Source organism: Cervus elaphus, chromosome 19 (assembly GCF_910594005.1).
Source record: "Cervus elaphus chromosome 19, mCerEla1.1, whole genome shotgun sequence".
In the NCBI taxonomy this organism is placed as follows: domain Eukaryota; kingdom Metazoa; phylum Chordata; class Mammalia; order Artiodactyla; family Cervidae; genus Cervus; species Cervus elaphus.
Window position 1 is genome coordinate 10,438,279 of NC_057833.1, and position 25,340 is coordinate 10,463,618.

The following is a 25,340-nucleotide window of genomic DNA, read 5'->3' on the forward strand; positions in this document are numbered from 1 at the left end:
GAGGATGTATTTTCCTTTATTTTCTAAATAAAACTGAGGGAGCTATAGCACTGTCCGAGAGCTGTGACATGCCGAAGGCTTTAATGTCCGTCGCTTCAAATTTCTGTTGAGATGTGACAGAACCGAGGAGATTACACTCCCCTGACACTTTCATTTTAAAACACCTTCATATCCCCCAAAAGAAACCTGATACCTACTTCAGTCACTTCTTATCCCCTCCTTACCCTCTCCCACAGGCCAGGCAGCCATCAACCTACTCTTGTCTCCATGGATTTGCCAATTCTGGACATTTCATATAAATGAGGTTATATAATATGTACTATTTTGTGACTGGCTTCTTTCACTTAGCATAAATTTCATCAATGTTGTGGTATGTATCAGTATAAATGAAAAAAATGTTAAAAGGGGCTGCCATATGTTTCTTTACACTAGTTCATGAACTGTTTCATAAAAATTCAAGATTTTTATACCTTTCTATTCATAATTAATCATTGAGACAAATGATTTTTCTCCTTTTTAAAACTAATCTCACTTATGAAATACTAAAGTCACCCCAAAAAACATAAGATGTACTCTAATCCCACTACTTTAAAAATAAAAATAAAAAAATAAATTCCTCCTTTTGCTCACCTCATCCCATTCCATAGTTTCACAATCCAGTGCATATCCTTCCTTACTTTTCCCTCTAGTTATACTGACTTCTCTGTCTACCTGCAAACACTTACTTATAAACACAAAAATATATGTATTGATCACTAACTGGTTTTAGTATATTTATAGGTATCTGGGTTTTGAAATCAGATGAACATTGGTTCAAGTTCCAACTCTGTCATTTATGAGCTGGGGTACTTTGTAAAAGTTACTTAGTCTCACTTAGGCTCATCTCCTGGACTATAAGATGGGCTATAAATATCCTGCCTCACAAGGTCACTGTTCAGGGATTGAACTTAGATTATTCACATAGAGGACAGTGTCTGTCATATAATAAGCACTTAGTAAATGTTACTTTTGTCATCATCATCACCATCATCATTCTTAATGCACCTACTAGTGTTCCTTCTATGGATAAGGACACTAAGTAAGTAACATTCTGAAACTGCCACAATGAATGACCACTTTCTAGCTCTTGAGAAAGCTTCCAAATTCCTCACTCACACAAAATGCCTTCTCAGGCCACATGTCCAGTTTGACGTTGTACAGTCAAACCCAGCCTTCCTCCCCAAACTGTTACCGTTCCTACTCTAGTATTTGCCCCAATGATGTATGTCATCTACCACAAAGATTGTCAACAAGAAAAAATCCAAGTCTTCAGCTTATGTACCAAGCTGAACAGATGTGGTGGCAGTGTGCTGCCTAGATAGTTCTTGTTTTTCATTTCTTTCTGATCTAACTGATTCCAAAAGAGATTCAGAAAGTGGTTTACAGTAGCAATCAACAAAGAGACAGAAAATCGATGAGAAAAAGAATAGAGAAGTTGTGCTACTGTCTTTTCACTGAATCTCCATTGCTTTAATATGTACCAGTGTGTATGAATAATTTCAGAACTCTTTTTCTCTCCTTTTTAAGTCAGGTTCCTTCAAGCCTCATACAATTTAATAGAAATACCTTAAATTTTCTCCCCCTTTAAAAAAGTTGGGAATTCTCTTAAGGAGCTAATCTGTCAGGATGGATAAACCAGTTCAACTGAAATTCAAGCTGACCCAGATTCAAAATAATACAAAATTTCAAATTTTTCAGATTGAAGATGAATTGGGATTAATTATTATAACATTAATTATAATGTTCTTACTGTTGGTGTTATTTTGCAGTTTACAGTGTCAGCCAAAGACGAAAATACTCTTGCGTGCAGGAGAGTCAGCTCAAAGGATATTTCTAGGCAGACTGAAATTAGGGAATTGAGTGAATTTTACAGGAAAAAAAAAAGAAGGGACATGAGATTTCTAGACCCAAAATAAATTTTGAAGAGGTTTACAAATCATTATCCTCAGGGTTCACTGGGACTTGTCCTGTGATGAAGGTGACTTTATTCAAGATTAGAGTTTCATATGCACATTAAATTTGAGAAGTACTTTTGAAGAATGAGACAGAAGTCCAGTTCTTGTAAAGCTCAGGCCACCTGTGTGCTAGATGACCTTGGCTACCTAAGTTAATTTTTAGAGTATAAAATTAGCTTAATTTGGGTATAATGCAGTTTTGAAAAAAATCTATGAAAGAACTTTTCAACAAGCCCTAAGTCCTTGACTTAGATCCAGTTAGAAACAACATTCTCCTTAGATTCACAAGGAAGGAGTGAATATATTCTATACTCCTATATTCATTTGGAATATTCTATACTATATTCATTTGGAATCACAAGATCCACTCAGGCTCTGAAAGTCTATTTATTAATTTAGTCATTCCACAAACATTCATTAAACTCAAATTTGTGCCAGTGTTAAAATTAAGCAGATCAAAGCTCTTTAGTATCTAACATGAAAGAATGGAAATAGTTTGGTAAATCAAATTGTAATCACAAGTAAAGTGTTTATTTGCTTTTATAAGCAAAAGCTGTGTCTGTCTGTATTTGCCTTTCAGGTAAGCAACAGTTTTGTTATGTGATTCAAAACACTGTCACTGTTTTAGGAGTAGGAGAGGAAAAATATTTTAAAAAGCTCCGCTTAAGACTTTTTAATGAAGGGCAAATATCAAACCCTACAATCTGAACTTGTTAAAAAAGAGACAAGTGATAATTTTCAATTAAAGAATAAATTTCTTAACAAATGGCTTCACTACGGGGTTCCTTTCTGATGTACCATGTTCATGGTAAATTGAAATCATCCACCCCAAATAATCATGTTTCATAATGGGAAGTGTAGCCACTTATTCTGGTACAGGACAGTCTTTTTTAAGAAGCTCAAATCATGACTGAAGTTCTGACGAGAAGAAGCTGGAAAATTAAATGGAGAAGCAGTGTACATTATTTAAGGCAACATCTTTTTTCAAGCCTGACAGGAAAAACAAATATGCCATAGGAGTAGAAGATGATGACCCAGCATATTTGAATAGAACCCTTGCAGAATTTCCAAACTACTCATGGCCTTATTTCTACAGAGTTAAACCTGCCACAGTGAACACATGACCCACGTCTAACCCTGCCAACCTGCTTAATGTCTGAAATGAGCATATTTCTATAGATGCCTGTGAAATAGGTTTAACTGAATTGCTCCACCCTATGAACAATGCAGTTCCTGTTAAACTTCAGAACCTAAAAGGGAGATTAACTTCGATTTCTTTTTATTATAGTCACTTGAAAGCTATTGTCTTTACATAACATAATTTATCCTCCTGTGGACTTTTGAGGAATTTCCAGTTAACTTCTAGACATTTCCTTGAGAGCAGGAAACGTTCTTCCTGCTCCTCCTGTTTTCACTCCCACAGATACTGTGTTAGTGCCAAGTTACAGGCTAATGTCAAAAGTGCCTTCTCGGACTTCCCTGCTGGTCTAGTAGCTAAGGATCCACCTGCCAATTTGGGGAACATGGGTTTGATCCCTGGTCTGGGAAGATTCCACATGCCGTGGGGCGACTAAGCCCACGCACCACAGCTCCTCGGCCCATGCTCTGAAGCCTGTACTTAGCAGCAAGAGCAACCTCTGCAAAGAGAAGCCTGCATTCTGCAACTGGAGAGGAGCACCTGCGTGCCACAACCAGAGAACGCCTGAGCAGTGAAGACCCAGAATGGCCGAAAGGAAAAGAAATGAACAAATGAAAATTTAAGAACAAAAACAAAATTGCACTTCAGCAAGTACATTCAGTGCACGGGAGCACTCATGTCCTCAGCTTACGATCAGCCATTCGGATTGGATGCTCCTCTGGAGCCAAGGTTAATGCATTTTCACACATCTACTTAAAACAATACTTGGCCCCAAGTCAGAGCTCAACAAACTTTTGCTCAGTGGAAATAGAACATGACTATTTGTTTATTGGAGATAAACTCTAAATGGCTCTCAAGGAGACACTTGTTAGCAAGCCTTTATGTTGCTGCAATTTAGCTACAAGATTAAAGCATCCAAATAGAAAAAGGCAGGACTACCTGATTTGTTTTGCAGTCACATGAAGAATGGAAACAGAAAGATCATCTAACTCCATTTTGTGTTTGGAAAGATGAGAATGCTAAAGGCCAAAGGGGCTAAAAGACATTGGCAGGGTCATTCAGACCCAGCCAGGGCTGGGTTCCAAGCTGTGACGCCCGCACCTGCCCCTCTCCTCTGAACGCCAGACTGGCCCATCCAGCTGCCAAGAGCGCCGTGGGGTTGACCGATGTGCTGCTCAGACCCAGCATGGCTCCCACCACGAATCTGTTCCTCCTGTGTTCCTCATTTACTAACGGTCACTTCATTCTCAGGCCAAAAATCTAAGAGTCCTCCTTGATACCTCCAGCTCCACACTCCGTATTCAGCACACCTAGAGTCCTCTTATGTCTACCTATACAACTTGTCCTGAACATGAACACTTCTAACCAACTTGGTCCACGCGAGGTCTGCTGCTGTGACCTCCTTCTGGTCTCCTTCTCTGCTTTCTCTCTGGCCCCTCACGGGTCACTTTGAGCAGCCGAGTATCAGTTCAGAACACAAATCTGATAACATCATTTTCCTGGCTTAACTCTCATTTCCTTACCCCTCACCAACACTCTGCTGTCTCACATGGAGTAAACTCCAAAAGTCATACCATGGATTACAAGGCTTTACGTGATTAACATTTTCAAAGTGAGTGGACAGTGCCTCTCAGGAACACAACCTCTTTTTACTTCAATTCAAGGTCAGAGTAGGGACTCGGTGGATCACTGACAGGATGCAACCCATCATTTCTTATATTCTTATATGAGTACTCTTGACTCTTGGTCTAAATGTTAAAAAATAAGAAAAAAGAGCATTTCAGAGAAAGAACTGAGAAATGAGGAATGACTGAATATAGAGAATATTGTCATTATATCAAGTTCAGTGTCATTATTTATGGATACACACTATTACCTTGAACAATGAACCTATACCCACAAATGCTCTCAATATGTACTGTTTGCTCCATAAGTATAAATACTACATCCATGCATCTTTAAACACCCAGAGCCTGCCACAGTTTTAGGATCAAATTGAGACTCAGTACATGTTTAGGACACTGAAGAAAAAAACTTACATCATCACTGATCATACCTCATTTCAACAGGGTCAAGTTAGTCATAGTTTTTCTCCTAGTTACTCTTAGCCCTGGCCAAGCTGTTAAGAAGAGACACAGAGGTAGAAGATCATCATCAGAAAGGAGAACTTTGTTTCCAGTGCCAGGCATGGGCCAGAACTGTCACTAATGACTTCCTTTTCAAACAAGGAGGTCCAGTGAAAATCTCTGGCGTTTGGTCTTTGGCACCGCTTATCCTGAACCTTTCCAGATGTGAGCACCACTGTTATAATTAACTCACTTCTGTAGACTGTTGCACTTACCAAGTGCTTGCCAACTGATTTTATTTGCTCTCTGGAGTGGTGATTCTGAAGGTTATAAGGATTGTTATCTCCACTACAGGTTAGAGAACCGAGTCACACCAAAAAAGTCAAATAACTTTGTGGGATAGCAAGTGGGATCACATGCTAGAGAACAGATTTCCAACCTTTCAGACCTTGGGATACCCTGTTATTTGGGCTTCATTAGTGGTAAAGAACCTGCCTGCCAATGCAGGAAACATAAGAGACCTGGGTTGGAAGATCCCCTGGAGGAGGGCATGGCAACCCACTCCAGTATTTTTGCCTGAAGAGTCTCATGGACAGCGGAGCATGGTGGACTGTTTGCTTGGTTATCTTTTCCTCTCCTGACTTCCTCCATACATACAACTGCTTCCAGAGGGGGTTCATATCATAATGCTTTTTAATGTAAATTTAACTTCAAGATGCCCATTGAGATTGCTGGTAATACCCCGAGCATGAAGGTCACCACAGTTTTTAAGGATAGGCGTTAGACCTTCCCTTACAATACCTGTCTATCCTCATCTCTTCATCAGGGCTTCTGTTAACAAGCTGCCATCACAGACAATCAATCCTTTCTCAATGAATGAAAAAATATTTCCGGAACTGGATTCAAGCACTCCATTTTCCTGTCAGAAAAGTAATTGTGGCTGGCCAATAAACCAGTTTGAAAAATCAAATTTAAATATGCCAGATTTAAATTTATAAGAGCCTCATTTAACATGCAATTAATTTTATGCCTATAATAAAAAGAGAAAAACCTCCAGTCTTCCTGTGGAATTAAATAGGCTGATAAGGAAGTGCTGTGCCTCTTAGAAATGAGAAAAAGTAATTCTTGAACACTGTCATCCTTTTGGTTGCATAATATTGTATACAATACATCCTATTTCGGGGAAGTATTAATTTTACTGAAATTAATTTTTTTTTTGTGAGTAATCATAGGAATGTGACTCAGTGGTTAGAGTTGAGACATAGATTATTGGTTCGACTTGTTTTAAAATTCTAACTCTCTCCTTTATATTACCCCTTAAATCTTTAGAGCTTCTAGTGGTTTTGTTTCTTCTCAAAATAAGGGGGAATAGTAGAAATGGTAGGACTCAGCTATATTTAAGGTTCTCCAAACTTTGTTTCAATTAGTAAAATGTTGAGTGAAACCTTCATTTGCCAAGCCTTTTATTCCTATTAAAACCCATGTGTACATTAAGATGAGATTGTCAGTCATTTATTTGTGATACACACGATTTTAATGTTTTGATGTGCAATAAATATATCTCCATCACAATATGAGCACATTAAGTAATTCAAAATGTGAGATTAACTTGCATGTTTCAAAAAGAAAGAAGTTAAACTTTTAGGCTGCTTTTTTGTTCTAAACTTTGCTTCTAGCTCAGCCACACAGGAGCCACTGTGAAAGGTCATTTCCAAGTGTGGGTTTCCAGTATAGCACTGGTGCTGCTGAGAAAGTTCTAAGGCTTTTCTTTGCTGGGGACAATGTCAATCCTTGATGTATTTTTAAGGGGTTCTAGGGGCCAATGAACACATCACTGTATTCAATGTCTTTTTGAAACTAATCCAATGTTTTTTTTTAAAGTAAATTCTTGCAGGAAAGCAAACTTCAGCAATTTCTAATATTGCTCATGTTTAATTTAGACTTTTTGAGATTTTTTTCCTGCTTCTGTTCCCAGGACTGAAGGGCTCCCTCCAGAGGCTGCAGCTTGAGTATGTGGATGTTGTTTTTGCAAATCGACCAGACAGTAACACCCCCATGGAAGGTGAGTGAAGAAATTTAATAAAAGACCCTGGAGTTATTGATTCTAACTTGATGACTTATTCCACTCACGGTAGGAAATGAAATATATTCAGACTTATTTGATTGAATGTGAAAAATAAAAACCCTTTCCAGTCGATCTTTCAGTTTCAATATTTACCCGCAAAGTTAGTGCTCTGCATCCTGCATATTCATTAATTTTTAAGCATCTGCAGGCACTGGGAGTGTGTGTGTGTGTGCGGGTGTGTGTCAGTAGCTGAGTTAGGTCCGACTGTTTGCGAGCCCATGGACGGTAGCTCACCAGGCTCTTCTCTCCATGGAATTCTCTAGGCAAGAATACTGGAGTGGGCTGCCATTCCCTTCTCCAGGGGATCTTCCCAACCCAGGGATAGAACCCGGGTCTCCTGCATTGCAGGCAGACTCTTTACCAGCTGACCACCAGGGCAGCCCTCACTGGGAGTGTGGCTCCTGCCGTTATGGCACTCATTTTCTCCAGGTTCGTTTCACTCCTGTGATTCCATCAACTAAAACAATAAACATAATTGGAAGGGGAGTTTATAACCCAGCCATCATTATTTTGGAGTTCTCTGAGGGTCTTCTTATTTTATAATGACTCTAGGTCTGATTAGTTTCCAATCTGTGATGATAAGTGCTAAGTGCTACCGCGAGCAGAGACTTTATAGGAGTGACTATTTCAAAATGAGACTCTTTGTTGCAATCTGGTTTTTGAGTCTCAAGGAGCTGCAGTATTTTATCCCCTTTCTGTTACAACTGTTTGAAGACAATTTAAGCATCTCCCTGTGAAAGCTTTCAGAATGTTCCTAAAACCAGGTTTTCTTCAATTTGTGTTTATTTATGGAACCAATTGAGAAAGAAGACAGTGTGGGAGGAAAAATTTAAAGGAAGGTTCTAGTTAATTGAGATTTATGCTCATATGAATTTTCACATACCTGAGGTAAATGAGAATGAAGATATTTGGGAAAAAGAAGGGGAAAAATAATATTTTGATTATTCAAGGCTTACTATATGACATGGATTTATAAATTTTTAATGAATTAGAACATAATGTAAAATTGCACTAAAGGTAAATTTAATTTTGATGATTCAAAAAGTAGTTCTGGATCTTGTAATAAGTCACTTTCTGTAAAAGTTTGTTCTTGCTAGAGGGTTATAGAAGTTATGGAAGCTGTAAATGATTGAATGATTGAAGTATATATAAATGTTTCTGTAGGTTGAATTTCTGAAAAAAAAGGTATGGAAACTTTTTTTCCTTATCATGTTTCTCTTTCTCAACCACAGGTAAATGGCTAAAATATATATTTATATATCTTAGTTTTTGCTAGAGTTTTCTGCTTTTTTGATTTGAGTAAATTAGAAGTCTATTATAAAGCAAGATCAGTGTTGGAAATTCATTATAAGAAATTATCCATGGAAATGACATAAAATGCATGTTTTTGTCAAAGCAAAGAATAGGTGTTTGATAAAGTGAATCATAAACAGTTTATTTATGTAAGAAGCATGTATAGCAAGGATAGTATGATGTCACAGTATTCTTAATACCACGTTGAAACAGCACTGACGCTGTCATGCGAGCATAATTGTCAAGTAAGATGCCACGTAGTGGCAGCTCTTAAAGACTGAAATTACTTCCCATTTTAAGTGCCTAGTGAACTATTTTCCTCTTAGGAAAAATGTCCTTTGCAATTATGCTATGTACAGGATAGAGGAACATCTGGGATTTTTCAGCATTTTTTTTTTTTTTGGCTCATTCTGCCCATTCTATCATTATCTTTAATCTGAGGGATATAAAGTATAAATCTTTAATCTGAGGGATATAAAGTAGAAGTCTCTGAAGCAGAAAACATTATAATCTGCATTATATACCTACGGAAGGAGGATATTCTCAATAAGGAGACAAACTATGTGATGCTAATAAGATAATGGTGACTCTTGTATAAACACAGATTATGTGTTGACGTTATTAGAAGGGAGCTTCAAGACATTAAGAAAAACACAAACAAACAGATTGCTGCCTGATAGAATGTATAACTGCAGCATTATCCAGCCTCTGCTGGAATCAGGGAATATTTATACTTTCTCTGAGTTTCTTACAGAAAATTCCACAAAGCAGAATAGGAAGCTGTTTTATCATGAGTTATTGTCCAAGTTTGGAAGTCTAACAAAGGGTGTCAAATAGAGATTTGCACTTGTTGATAGGGTCAAGGAACATGGCATTTCATAGCTCTGTGGCAACCAGCCACGTTATGCTGGAATATAGCCTGCTCTCCCTCCCCCGCCAAAGGGAGATCCACTCCTGGCTGGTGTATCAGCCCCAGGGCTTATTCCTCTGGGAGCATTTAGCAGGGACACACGGTAGGCAAGTCTCCATGTAGGACTCGTTCCAGATTGAAATAGCTTCTCTGTGATGTCTCCCTAGCTTTGTAGAAAGTGTGGATCCTCAAACAGTATACTTATTTGTTCCAAGGTAAGCCAGATGGAAGGGCTAGTTTGATATTAGTCTCTAGAAACTCATTCTCCACATGTAGTCTTTCCTACTTAACTGTAACAGAGGGAAGGACAGATCTGGGCAACTGAGAGAAGAAATAGAATAAAAAGAAGAAAATAAGGAATAGAATAGACAGAGATTTCCAGGTGATCTTGGGTGCATTTTCTCCTCTAAAATGAAAAAAAAAAAAAAAGTGTCTAAGCTATGTCTGGACTCCATGTTGTTATTAAGTTTCATTTTTGCAATGATTTTGTAAATCATATGTGTGTGTGTATTACTGAAAATTGTATGTGTACAATGGGGTCTACCTTAGGAAACCTATTAGGGTTTCTAAAAACAATACAGAAAAGTAAATGTTACATATAATTAAAATTACCCTTGAAAACCCTATAGTAGCTATAATAGTTATTTGTTAAACAGTGTTACTCAATAGCCTTTAGTTATTCAATTTCATCTCCAAATATAGTGACAAAATCATCACTAGATACTTTCCCAAACATATTTTTTTTTCCTTTTGGCAATGGCCTTAATATTATTCACATACTTTTCTTATTTTAGCAACTCACATTGGCAATTTTAGGCTCAGTTGCATCCATTTCTGTCTAATATAAATGATGAAACAGTGGTTTCCAAGTGCATATTGCTGGATTTTTGTATACTAATTCTATATATGTTGGCACTATTGTCTATATGTGTGCTTCACAGTAAACCCTTAGCATTTGTAGATCATCTTTATTGGTTTCAACCATTCCTTGTCAATTCCATGGACCCATAACACGTCCTAACTTATAATTTTGCCAAGGAACCTATATTAAATTCTGGGGAACCAATGAGAGAACACAGATCAGCTTTCTAAGACTCATTTTAAACAACTTTGATTTAAATTTATTAAAGTGCCAACCCCATTCACCTGATTGGCAATTATGAAAGGATATTAAGTGGGAACATTTCTAGAATAAACCTACGTGAGTTTCATCTAGGTTCTGCATATCAGATGGAAGCAACTGAACCAGAGAAAAATTAGCAGTAGCATTCTCATAATATTTTAGCATTATGGATCAAATTAGATGTTGCCTTCCTTTCTTCCTTAGAAATCTAGTAGACAAAAATGAGTCCTCTCAAAAGAATGGCCCTAAACTCCAAAAGTGCAATCAGTGGAGAAAGAGGGTGAGATTGCCTTTGTAATGTGCAAGCCTGTGGGATGCAATTAGACATTTTACAGCTACGGGAAGATGTTCTTGACATCAGAGGGGAACTTATGTGCTTTCCCCTCTGTCCTTCTTGTTTATTTTTTTCTGGTTCACCTAATAGTAAGTCTTTTTTTTTTTTTTTTCAGAGCATCTGCCATGCCATCTGTCTCTTATATATATCTGGTGTTGATGGCATGTTTTCCAATACCAGAAAAAATCACCCCCATGTCCCATTTCTTCTTTTTTATGCTGCTGTGTTCTTCCCAGTAGAGTCACTGACAGGTCCTTGAGTTTCATGATACTCATATTTTTAAGTCTCTCACTTCCATAAATCCCCCAAGTATATTTCAAAATCTTCTCTGAAGCTCATTAGGCAAGAGAAAGTTAATTCCATCATGAACCATGTTGGACATGGATAGACACAGAGCATTTGTGTGCCTGGGGACTTGCGTGAGGAGTTTTTCGGTGTGGTTTTTCAGTCATTCCCAAGGGCCAGACTGCTCATCCATACTCTTCTCATTGCTCTAGGGATGAGGTTGACTGAGCCTGATTGTGGTCATGAAAGGAACTTATAAACCATGTACCACTTGTGAATAATAGAAAAAAGAAGGGACCCATTTTAGTGCTTTTTGAAAGAAGAAAAGCTACTAAATTCATTGATCTGAGAATATTTTGATGTTTTAAATTAAATTACATTTTAATTAAATTTTTATTTTAAAAAATGTTTGGAATTGAGCCCTCTAACTTTTATTTATTTAGAATTTTTTGCCAAAACTAGTTAATCTGACAAACTCCCTAAGTCATTAGATGCTATTCCCAACCTAATTACAGTTCAAATTATTTATTTATTTTCCTGCTAGTAGGTCAATGCAGACATAAAACAACCCAGATGTCTTATTTCAAAGAAGAGGGACAAGATCAAAGTTAGCATTGCTTAATTCCCATAACATCCTCATGTCAAACAACCTATTCCATAAGAATTTGCTTCTTTCAGTGCCATCTTTTTTACTGTCCCCATGTGCCAGCAGGAATCTATTGATATTCAGGAAACTAGGACATCCCTCCAATGATAGTGCAGGAAATACCAGAGTGGCAAACATTTCAGCATCCCAAATTTTCTATACTATTTCAGTTCCAGAACATTGGACCTGGATTTTTAGCATCCAAAGTAAAGTTTTCAGAACAAAAATTTAATGACGCCCCTCACCAAGCCTAGAAATGGGGCTTCTCAAGTGGCACAGTGGTAAAGATTTCACCTGCCAATGCAAGAGACCCAAGAGACGTGGGTTTGATCCCTGGGTTGGGAAGATCCCCTGAAGGAGGAAATGGCAACCCACTCTAGGATTCTTGCCTGGAAAATTCCATAGACAGAGGAGTCTGGTGGGCTACAGTCTATGGGGTCTTGAAGAGTCAGACATGACTGAGCAACTGAGCACACACATACAAACCTATCAGTATTATCTAACCACCACGGATCATATCTTCTGTCTTTATATTTCACTGTCTTCCCTGAAAAACACCCTATGTGTGTCCCACAAAAAGCATAAGAAAGGAAGAAATCTTCTGCAAATATTCTATAATAGTGCTGTTCCATAGACATATTTTGAAAGCCATATATGTACTTTCAATTTTCTATCGCTTACATTTTAAAGGTAAAAATAAACAGATGAGATTAATTATAAAAATATATTTTAATTTAAGCCATTATGTTAAAAAATTTCAACATATAATCAATATAAATTTTTGAGGGGATATTTCACATTTTTTTCACAATAAGCCTTTGAAATCTGTTATGTACTTCATACTAATTTTGTTGTTCAGTCACTAAGTCATGCCTGACTCTTCACAACCCCATGGACGGCAGCACGCCAGGCTTCCCTGTCCTTCACCAGCTCCCAGAGTTTGCTCAAACTCACGTCCATTGAGTCAGTGATGCCATCCAACCATCTCATCCTCTGTCGTCCCCTTCTCCTCCTGCCCTCAGTCTTTCCCAGCATCAGGGTCTTTTCCAATGAGTCAGCTCTTCACATCAAGTGGTCTAAGTATTAGAGCTTCCGCATCAGTCCTTCCAATGAATGTTTAGGATTGATCTCCTTTAGGATTGACTGTTTTGATTTCCTTGCTGTCCAAGGGGCTCTCAAGAATCTTCTCCAACACCACAGTTCAAAAGCATCAATTCTTCAGTGCTGAGCCTTCTTTATGGTCCAAATCTGACATCCACACATGGCTACTGGAAAAAACCATAGCTTTGACTAGACAGCATTTTCTCTGCAAAGAAATGTCTCTGCTTTTGAATATGCCGTCTAGGTTGGTTATAGTTTTTCTCTCAAGGAGCAAACATCTTTTAATATCATGGCTGCAGTCACCATCTGCACTGATTTTGGAGCCTAAGAAAATAAAGTCTGTCACTGTTTCCATTTTTTCCCCATCTGTTTGCCATGAAGTGATGGGACCAGATGCCATGATCTTCGTTTTTTGAATGTTGAGTTTTAAGCCAACTTTTCTACTCTCTCACCTTCATCAAGAGGCTCTTTAATTCATCTTCACTTTCTGCCATTAGAGTGGTATCAACTGCATATTTGAGGTTATTGATATTTCTCCCAGCGAACTTGAATCCAGCTTGTGCTTCACCCAGCCCAGCATTTCACATAATGTGTTCTGCATTTAATTAAATAAGCAGGGTGACAATATACAGCCTTGAAATACTCCTTTCTGGATTTCGAACCAGTCCATTGTTCCATGCCTGCTTATAACACATCTTAATTTGGGCCAGCCACATTTCAAGTACTGAGTAACCACATGTGGCTAGTGGCTACTATTTCACCACAGAAGTCTTTAAACTCTAGTTCAAGTCTAGCAGAACACCAGACACATAATAAGTGCTCAATAAATATTTGTTGTATGGATGGGTGCATGGATGGATGATTAGATGGATGAGCGAACAAGTCATTTTAGTGAATGAATTAAGCTGAATGAAACTAAAGTTAAATAGATACATCTTCATTTTTCTCCTTGAAAACTTATTTTTGTTTCCTAACATCTGTGAATATTCTTGTACTTGATCTGGTTCAGCATATTTCAGGGTGATATTAAGGATAGATTGCTGGCAGAGAATCCCAGGACACTGTTACATTCCATTTCTCCTCATCTGCCTTAACAGCAGCATCCAGATGCCAGATCTCTCTCCAGAAATCTGCTTGATGCCTAAATGAGCAGAAATGAATGGAGGGATGATTCTTGGGCAGTTCAGTTGCCCCTGAGGATTACTATATCAGATATTAAAATTATCTAACCCATTTCATTTATGACCCTGGCCAGGATACTCTGAGGCCTCTGGTGTTGATCAGATCAATTTAACCTCCTGGCTTGAAAGGCTGGGACAGCTGAATTTTCAAGAAATTAATTTAGAGAAAATGATTTTCCTATCTAAGAGGATGAGCCAAACCCTACCAAGCCCATGGTTTAAAGTAAAAAAATGTTCCAAGTTTACTAAATCAGTTTTATTTCCATTTTAACTGAATTCACCAAACATTTTACTGCTACTTTAGAGATATTCATCTGATGTTTTAGCCTTTACAGAATATCAAATCATGTCATTAAAAAAGAAATTAATTTCATTCATTCTAAGAAATAACATTCGGAAATGACTGCAATGTTCTTCCAGTATCTGGTGTTTGCCTGTGTTTTTGTTGTTGTTTTTTTTTAGAAAAATCTCATGTTTCTACCATTGTGAGCTTCCTTCTCTTTAGGACAATATTTCTGTAAAATGACCTGGGGGACATAGATGGACACAGCATTAAATTCTGGCTTTGCTACCTATGTATACCTAGGACAAGTTACTACCCTCACTGAAGCTCAGTCTCTTCATCTGAAAATGCAGGTAACACATACAGTGATTTCTGAAGGAGTTAATAGTGTGGATGCAGCACCTCACTCACAGCAGGGGAAAGACACATGAGCCCCACTTCTAGAATGCCCCATACAACACACGTACATATAAAATGCTCCTTTCTCTGGATCTCTCTCAAAGGTGAGCATAGGAGATGACTAAGATCCTAGAATTATAATGTGATGAAAATCAGATGAAGATGGCCACGATGCAACATGAACCAGGGTCTGTGGTAAGGCCATGTAGAAACGAGGTACACAGTTAGCAATGGAATCTTCTTCTAACTCACTTTTTTCTCCTTGAAATTTTGTTCTGAGATCCTCCAGGCCCTTTAAAATTATTCAATTATAGATTTTTCCAGGGTTAATCTATTCAGTCAAAAGGTCCTCTTGAGCCTGTGGTTTTATTTTCGCAAGTGTATCTAGAAAAAAACTCAATAACAGGATCCACTCATTTGTTCAGTTGGCATTTTTTGAATATCTGCACTAGCAGGCAGAAGGTGCCTCGGTGAATAGCACACTTGCTCTATTAGAAAGACTCAAGCACAAATCTACCTGACCATTAACTGCAGCTCACTAGTTAGCTTGATGTGGAGCTGTGGACTCTACATTTTTGAGGATTTTTGAGGCCAGAAGGGGATCACTAGTGGGTGACTGATTTAAGAATACATTTAACAATAAAAATCATACAAAAAAATACTTTTCAGTCCTCGTACGGTTCACATATATTTAGTGTATCTGGACTGTTTGGTGTTTCATGCCACAGGTAAATGGATGCATTGTGAATATCGTCCTTTCCTCAATGCTCAGTACACACATTGTCTCCTATGTCCACGGCCCCCATGACTCAGAGATTATTAATCCACTTAGTCTTACTATCAGCATGATGTTAATTCTGCCTGTCTCACAAGCTCCTTGTGTCTCTACCCAGTATCATTTATCTTCTTTATACATTTCTTACTTTCTTGAGCAGAACTGAATCATCTTAAGTAACACAGAAACGGCACATTACAGACAGTATAGAGTTCACTACCCTTAGTTGTTGGCATGCTGTCTCAGATTTGCAGAGTAAATTTCTAGGGCAACTGGAAAAATTTCCAGAGTTTGGACCATGGATCACTGTGGTATCCATCTATCAAGAGCAGAGCCCTGGTTAACAAGTTTTCATTTTCCAAATAGATCCCACAGAGAGAACAGGAGTTTCAGGACATACTGATACTGAGAAGTTAAGATTGCCAAGGCTGCAGAAAATACGTGACAAGCTGGCTTTAAAGGGAACTGTATTCCCATTAATAATTTGTAATCATTTAAGGGTGTATCTTGTGCTTTCTCGGGAAGCCAGATACTCCCAACCACATTTAATAAAGTCCTGTTGCAAAGAAGGATCCTGGCGGTATTCTGTGCAGTTTACTCTATTCTCTTTCCCTTTTCCCCTTTCCTCACATCTTCAGTCGACAGTGAAGGCATACAACTGCTCTCATGAGTAAGACACAAAAGGAGAAGCAATGTGGGCCACGTGTCTGGAGGCCCGTTCTACGTCCTCACCACAAATATGTGGTTTCCACCAAGCTCAGAAAGGGTGATCTTTCGGTTTTTGTTTTCCCCCTTAAGTTGTTTTTAGTTAAGAAAAAATAGAGTGGAGACGGCTTCTGCTCACCCCAGCTGTCAGGGGGAAGGAGAACTGCTTAGTATTCTGGGGCCGTGGGTTTGTGACTCATGTGAGCTTCCTTCTGTGTGAGCTGTCATCTCCCTGAAAAACCAGAGTCACCTCCGCATTCTGACGGGATGTTGCCTCAGTCCCAGGGGCGTTCATCTCTGCAAGCTCCTTGTGGTGCTGTAGCTGATCTGCAGTCACATGGGTATAGGACTCTGAGACTGGCATTGTCCAGCTCCTCATCCCAGATCGGTGGGGCTGTGGGTTTAAGCTGCCTGTCAAAGCAGAGTCTTGATCAGGGTTTACGAGCATGCGGATTCAGTGAGCTGAATGAGCTCCTGTGTCATTGCTCATCTGGAATTCTCAGACAATGGGGATAAACAAATACCCTTAAGTCTCTCTCTTACTTTCTGTAAAAATGAAGTAATGAGAGACTCAGTGGCTTTTTAAAAGCCCTCCTGGGTGTTGAATACGTGCAGTGAAAAAATACAGGATCTGCAATCAGAGGATGAGAATACTAGTCTTAGGTGTGTGAACTTGCTTGAGCTGCTCAGAGTTTCTGCTGCTCAGTTTTTCATCTAGAAAATGGGAAGAATTAAAACGGTACCTTGTCTAGCTATTTCCAAGACTGTTGTGATGATAACATAAGTGGAAATGTTTGATTAATTGTAATTTGTAATATCTGTACAAATATTTTGAGATGGTCACTGTTACATGTGTGTGGACACACGTAGTAAGATGTCATACCTGAAGTTTCAACCAGACATCGAGACACAACAAAATTTCAAAGAGAGATGTTAAATCTCCATTTCTATACGTGCAAAGGAAAAAGACAAGAGCTGACTCCACAACTTTTTCTTCCCCTGATGCTTTAAGAAATCGGAAATCTACAGAAAGTTTGGAAAAAATAAACAGCCAAGTCCTCACCTCGATTTACCAAACTGTGCTGTTTTGCCTCTATTTTGCTCCCTCTTGCGCTCTCGTAGTGTGACCTTTCACCCATAAATACTTTCTTCTCTCTCCTGAGACTTGGCATTCCTCTGCACAAGCATCATGCACTCATCACGTTCGGAAATTAACACTGGTACACTGCTGTTACCTATACAAACCATACTCAGATTTCCTAAACTGCCCTCTAAGGATTTTGTTGTTGTTGTTGTTTGAGAGGGAGGTGAGTCTGTGATTTGATTAAGAATCCCACATCGCATTAAGTTGTCATGGCTTTTTAATCTTTTTTAGTCTAAAATGTTTTCTCCACCTTGTTTTCTCTTTGAGGACAATGACATTTTTAGGGAAAATGTCAGCCAGTTGTTTTCGAGAATGTCTCTTCAGTCTGGATTTGTCTGATTGTTTTCTCATGATTAGATTAAGATCAAGCATCTTTGGCAAGAAGACTACCCAGATCATGTTGGGTCCATCTTAGCGTGTCTCTCAGGGGGACCTGGAGGGTCACTTTCCATTATTGGCCATGTTAAAGTTGATCACTAGGTTAAGATGATGTCTCAGTTTTCTCCACCATGATGGTACCTTTAAGACTTGGTAATGAATAAATAAGTTGGGGTGTGATTCTTCGAGACCGTGTGAATAGCCTGGTTCCTCACCACCTGGAGTTGGCATCCGCTGCCGATCTCTGCCTGCAGCAGTTATTAACAGTAGAAAGTTATTACAATTACCCTTCCCCATTTACGGGCTTCCCTGATGACTCAGCAGGGAAAGAATCTGCCTGCATTGCAGGAGACACAGGAGATGCAGGTTTGATCCCTCGGTCGGGAAGATCCCCTGGAGGAGGAAAATGGCAACCCACTCCAGTATTCTTGCCTGGGAAATCCCATGGACAGAGGAGCCTGGCAGGCTACCGTCCAAAGGTTCACAGAGTCAGATACAACTGAGGCATTCTGCCACAAAGAGGAAATTCACTCTGAGTTCTGTGCCTCTCCCCTCCACTTGCTTCAGGAAAATAAAGGTTGAAAGAGAGAGGCTCTAGTGAGAAGGGCATAGCTGGAAAAACTACACCGTGATACCTAGTTGGGGGTGGACAGCGTGACCATCATGGTCGGGGAGTAAAGAGGCTTGGAAGCTGACTCACACCTGGCAAATCTAGAGATGGAGAAGTGGGCTGAGTCTCTACTTGATGGTAGAGCCAGGAGAGTGTACCCTGCCTGGAGGTGTCCAGGAGGGCAACTTTGAGTATTTCCTGCGTGGGTTCATCTTGGGTCTGTCCTCCAGGAGGACAGTTGGGGCTGGAGCTGGACACCCAGAGCCAGTAGGAGAAGGGTTCACGGGAGAGGCAGAAAGTAGAGAAATAGTGAAGCCAGCCATGCCCCCTCTCATTACCCTCTGCTGCAGGCGTTAGTCTAAGCATGTCCCAGCTGGGACAGGGAAAGGAATTTGAGTTTGTAGTTTTGATTGATATCTGTAAAGGCTGTGTTTATGATCTAAAAGGATGTCAGGACTGTTCATTACCCAAGAGTGGGCAGAAAAACTGTGAGACAGCCTGAATTTTCATCAGGGTCGAGGCTTCATTCTTCCCACTGAATGTAAAGGGGCAGTGGGAGATTAAAAAATAAAACAGGGTCATAATTACATTATCACGAGTCATGCTCTTTCCACATACTAGTTATGTATGTTTAAATACCTAATTTTAAATTGATCTGACTTAAATTACACATGAAAAAAATGAACTTTTCTGTTAGTTTCAGAAAACAAATTTGTTTGCTTTATAAGAAAATATCATGTCCAATATAATTGGAAATTCAGGAAAATCTTCTCTGCTAAAGATTTAATTCCCCAGAAATTATAAAATAAGGCCCTTGGCCACTTGTTTAAAATATGTACATGGAACACAGACATCCTTGTGCCTCATGAACACTGCCCAGGCATCTGAGAACTTTTGAAAGTATCACTATTTTGGGGACTGTTTGTCAGTATTCAAATACTAAAAAAGATTATAAGCCACAAAACCTTAGCTTCTGCAGTTTGAACTTGATCCATCCTTTCTAAATGCATTTTTATACTAGATTTTATTTACTTGTTTTAAATTCTGAAAGATGACCAGTGTGAACTAGCTTCAGTGAAACCAATCTTACCATATTAATAACTAACTGAGATCCTTTTAGACAATTTTCTAAAATCTTAGTGGAGTCAACTCAGAATTTACTTGTACAATAAAATTCATTTTTGTTTTTTTTAAGGGCCAGTAGACAGACTGTGTGGGTACAGGGAAACAATAGAAAGGAAAGGAAAGTTTAGAATTGTCAATATTCTCTTTCACTTGGACAAAAAAGGAAAATGTATCACTAGCATGGAAACTGGAAGTCTGTTTGGTGATAGAATGAACCTAATTATCCCTAGAAGTGAATGTTTTTATCTAGTAAGACAAGAGGAAAAAAACAAATGACATAAGTTCACACAAAACTTTACAGAAAGCAAAAATGGGAGATATGGGGACTGAAAAGAAAAATTGGGAAGGAAAAAAGGATGAAATTTTATTTCTCCCAACCATTTCTCTGACTCCCTTCTCAAGCACAGTGCCAATCTTGCAAACTCCTTCCTCAGAACACCTATAGAATGCATTTTAATGTCATTGTACCATATTCAGGATGGCCCAGAGAAGAACATGATACAATAAAAAAAGTACTCAGGTCTAAAACATGTCTCATTCATTTATTCATATTCAGCTAATACTTTTGAGTGCCTGCTACACTGGACATTGTCCTTGATGCATGGGACAGACAAGAGAACAAAATAGACAAAGATTTCTCTCCTTGAGGGACACATTCATTCTAGCAGGAGAGACAGGAAATAAACAGGAAAACAATAAAAATGAACTTGTATAGACTATTATGTGTGTATGTGTGTGTTAGTTGCTCAGTTGTGTCCAACTCTGCTACCCCCTGGACTTTAGCCAGCAGGCTCCTCTATCCATGGAATCCTCCAGGTAAGAATACTGGAGTGGGTTGCCATTTCCTTCTCCAGGGGATCTTCCCAAACCAGGGATTTAAGCTGGGTCTCCTGCATTGCAGGCAGATTCTTTACCATCTGAGCCACCAGGGAACTCCATATATAATATTAGAAAGTGCTAAGTGTTATGGAATAAAGAAAAAGTAGAATAGGGTAGCATGAATGGGGATGTTTGGAGTCAGGAGTGGTTACTGAGAAGAGACTTGAAGGAGTAAAGTGAGTAATTGGAAGGTAGGTAAGGATAGTGTTTCTGGCTATAGAAACAGTACAGAGACATGAAGATGGGAGAAGCCCACTATGTTTGGGGAACATCAAGCATACCAGTGTGGCTGCAGAGTGAGGAAGGAGTATAGGAAAAGTTGAATTTAGAGAGATTACAGGGACCAGATCTTTGGGGACTCACTGAATTTTGGACAAAGAAGTGATGTGATTTGACTTACATTTCTAAAGAATCTCTTTGGCCTGGAATTAAAATAAGTTATAAAGGGGCAAATGTAGGAGCAAGGAGATGTGTTCAGAAATAACTGTAACAATCTAGAAGAGAGATGGGACTTCCCATGGCATAGAGGTAAAGAATCCACCTGCTGGTGTAGGAGATCCAGGGCAAGAGACACAGTTTCGATCCCTGGGTAGGGAAGATCCTTTGTAGTAGGAAATAGCAACCTACTCCAGGATTCTTGCCTGGAAAATCCCATGGACAGTGGAGTCTGGTGGGCTACAGTCTATGAGGTCGCAAAGAGATGCAGCTAAGCACCTAAGCACACAGGCATGCAGGTGAGAGATGACGGTGGCTCAGATGAAGGAGCTAGCTGTGGAAGTGTAAAAGTGGTCTCATTTGAAGAAGTATTGAATGTAGAGTCAGAAGTTCCTGGTGGACTAGATGTGGGTGTAACAGAAAGAAAGGAGTGAAGAATGATGCCAAGGTTTTTGACCTGAGTAAGCAGAAGAATGGAGTTGCCATCAACTGATATGGGAACACTACAGGTGATGGTGGCTGGTTGGGGAAGATCAGCAGCCTGGGCTTAGTCATCTTGAAGTTGAGATGTTCATGAGACATCCAAGTAGAGATGTTGAGTAGGTAGTTGGACACTGACTCTGAAACTCAGGAGACAGCCTTGGGATGGAGATGCAGATTTGGAGGTTGTCTGCACGTAAATGGTATTAAAGCTTTGAGAACTGATAAAATCACACAGGGAGTAAAAATAGAAAGAAAGATTTTAAAAATATGAAAAAGAACATAGAAAGAAAGGACAAAGGACTAAGGCCTGGAGATTCTAGTATTAGGAAGTTGTGGGCATGGGGAGAAGAGTGTGCTGCTCAAGGAGAAGGTACAGAAAATACATCAAGGGAGAGGAAGTAATCAACTGTATCAGATGCTACTGATACGTTAAGTAAAGTGAGAACTGAATATTTGTTCATTGGTGTCTACAGTGTGGAGATCGTCAATAGCTTTGACAAAGAGCAGTTTGGGTGAAATAGGGAGTGGATGAGGAAGTGAAAGCCATCTGATCTCTGAGTCTCAGTTTGCTCATTTGGAAAACAGTAAGGAAACCTCTTGATTTAGGAAGACCAAGTAATATATTTATGCCCTCTTTACAAAAAAAAAAAAGCCTCTTTACAAAAAAACCACCCAGTAAATAGCACTAACACGCAAAAAACGTGTCCTCTTCATTATAGGGGACTGGAATGCAAAAGTAGGAAGTCAAGAGATACCTGGAGTAACAGGTAAATTTGGCCTTGGAGTATAAAATGAAGCAGGGCAAAGGCTAATAGAGTTTTGCCAAGAGAATGCACTGGTCATAGCAAACAGCCTCTTCCAACAACACAGGAGAAGACTCTACACATGGACATCACCAGATGGTCAACACCAAAATCAGATTGACTATATTCTTTGCAGCCAAAGATGGAGAAGTTCTATACAGTCAGCAAAAACAAGACTGGGAGCTGACTGTGGCTCAGATCATGAACTCCTTATTGCCAAATTCAGACTTAAATTGAAGAAAGTGGGGAAAACCACTAGACCATTCAGGTATGACCTAAATCAAATCCTTTATGATTATACAGTGGAAGTGACAAATAGATTAAAGGGATTAGATCTGATAGACAAAGTGCCTAAAGAACTATGGATGGAAGTTTGTGACTTCCTGTGTACAGGAGGTAGTGATCAAGACCATCCCCAAGGAAAAGAAATGCAAAAAGGCAAAATGGCTGTCTGAGGAGGCCTTACAAATAAGTGAGAAAGGAAGAGAAGCTAAAGGCAAAGCAGAAAAGGAAAGATATATCCATCTGAATGCAGAGTTCCAAAGATCAGCAAAGAAAGATAAGAAAGCCTTCCTCAGTGAACAATGCAAAGAAATAGAGGAAAACAATAGAATGGGAAAGGCTAAAGATCTCTTCAAGAAAGTTAAAGATACCAAGGGGACATTTGATGCAAAGATGGGCACAATAAAGGACAGAAATGGTATGGACCTAACAGAAGCAGAAAATATTAAGAAGAGGTGGCAAGAATACACAGAAGAACTATACAAAAAGGATCTTATTGACCCAGATAATCACGATGGTGTGACCACTCACCTAGAGCCAGACATCCTGGAGTACAAAGTCAAGGGGGCCTTAAGAAGCATCACTATGAACAAAGCTAGTGGAGGTGATGGAATTCCAGTTGAGCTATTTCAAATCCCAAAAGATGATGCTGTGAAAGTGCTGCACTCAATATGCCAGCAAATCTGGAAAACTCAGCAGTGGCCACAGGACTGGAAAAGGTCAGTTTTTATTCCAATCCCAAAGAAGGGCAATGCAAAGAATGTTCAAACTACCATACAATTGCACTCATCTCACACACTTGCAAAGTAATATTCAAAATTCTCCAAGCCAGGCTTCAACAGTACATGAACTGTGAACTTCCAAATGTTCAAGTTGGATTTAGAAAAGGCAGAGGAACCAGAGATCAAATTGCCAACATCCGAAGGATCACAGAAAAAGGAAGAGAATTCCAGAAAAATATCTATTTCTGCTTTATTGACTATGCCAAAGCCTTCGACTGTGTGGGTCACAACAAACTGTGGAAAATTCTTCAAGAGATGGGGATACCAGACCTCCTGACTTCCTGACCTGCTTCCTGAGAAATCTGTATACAGGTCAGGAAGCAACAGTTAGAACCAGGCATGGAACAATAGACTGGTGCCAAATTGGGAAAGGAATACATCAAGGCTGTATACTGTCACCCTGCTTATTTAACATAAATGCAGAGTACATCATGAGATGTTTCGGGCTGGATGAAGCACAAGAATCAAGATTTCTGGGAGAAATATCAATAACCTCAGATATGCAGATGACACCACCCTTATGACAGAAAGTGAAGAAGAACTAAAGAGCCCCTTGATGAAAGTGAAAGAGGAGAGTGAAAAAGTTGGCTTAAAGTTCAACATTCAGAAAACTAAGATCATGGCATCTGGTTCCATCACTTCATGGCAAATAGATGGGGAGACAATGGAATCAGTGAAAGACTTAAATTTTCTGGGCTCCAAAATCACTGCAGATGGTGACTGCAGCCATGAAATTAGATGCTTGCTCCTTGGAAGAAAAGCTATGACCTACCTACACAGCATATTAAAAAGCAGAGACATTACTTTACCAACAAATGTCCATTTAGTCAAAGCTATGGTTTTTTCAGTAGTCATGTATGGATGTGAGAGTTGGAGTATAAAGAAAACTGAGTGTTGAAGAATTGATGCTTTTGAACTGTGGTGTTGGAGAAGACTCTTGAGAGTCCATTGGACACTAAGGAGATCCAACCAGTCAATCCTGAAGGAAATAAGTCCTGAATGTTCATTGGAAGGACTGATGCTGAAGCTGAAACGCCAATACTTTGGCCACCTGATGAGAACAACCGACTCTTTAGAAAAGACCCTGATGCTGGGAGAGATTGAAGGTGGGAGGAGAAGGGGATGATAGAGGATGAGATGGTTGGATAGCATCACTGACTCAATAGATATGAGTTTGAGTAAACTTCAGAAGTTAGTGATGGACAGGGAGGCCTGGCGTGCTACAGTCCATGGGGACATGACTGAGCGACTGAACTGAACTGAGATAACATACAAGGAGCAGAAATAGAAACTTTCTTTTTGATGAAAGTAGCAGACAAGTGGAAACCTGGACCAATACTTATGAAAAGAGAATAGGGATGGAGGACTTGTAAATGACTTAGTAAAACCAAGGAAAGATTTATTCAAAGTGTACCTATAGGTAAGAAGCAAGTTCATTTGTATGGCACAACCTCAGAAAACCTCTGAACGGTTAAAGCATTAGAGGCACAAATGCCGCAGAAGATGAGAGTGAGGTGTGAACTGGAAACAAGTCAGTTGTTCAAAAGCCTTCATAGAGCCATTCGAGCTCTATGTCCCCAGGTCTGGAGGCAGGGCCCTGCCTTTCTCCTCCAATGAAGGAGGCGAGAGAGACATTACATCAAGAAACCGAGCTGAGATGCTCTAGTCTGAGGGGTACCAGACACAAGAGAAAGGTGAAGCCAGGCTGAAAAAAAATCATTACTTTTGAGATCCCTAGACCTCTCCTCTCATTTACCTCCAGGTCGCTCACAACCAAGATACACTTTCTCAAACAGAAAATAATATAATATTACTCTGGAGAAAATTAACTATTCCATAAAAAAATATCTTAAAGATCTTGACATTTTTGTGGAAGAAAATCCCATTGGGAAAAAGTGGCAGGTGCCACACACAATTTTAGTGCTTCACTCTTAAATGTGAACAGAAATCCAAAAATCACCTGACATTCAAAGAAAGCTGCAGATGTGAAGGAGAAAAAAAAAGAGCTCAGGTAAATAAAAGAAACGAAAACAGAGTAATGCAGAGAGATATAAAAATGTT

The 25,340-nt window shown here is 39.2% G+C and overlaps 1 protein-coding gene across 3 annotated transcripts in view; it reads left to right on the forward strand.

The window, feature by feature from the left end:
* The window catches only part of KCNAB1 (potassium voltage-gated channel subfamily A regulatory beta subunit 1), a 443,265-nt gene that overhangs the window by 375,916 nt on the left and 42,009 nt on the right, over nt 1–25,340 (forward strand). For all 3 annotated transcript variants that reach the window (XM_043875447.1, XM_043875448.1, XM_043875450.1), the window contains exon 8: nt 7,174–7,260. In XM_043875447.1, the coding sequence (XP_043731382.1) occupies nt 7,174–7,260 (87 nt within the window). The remainder of the gene's footprint in view (nt 1–7,173; nt 7,261–25,340) is intronic.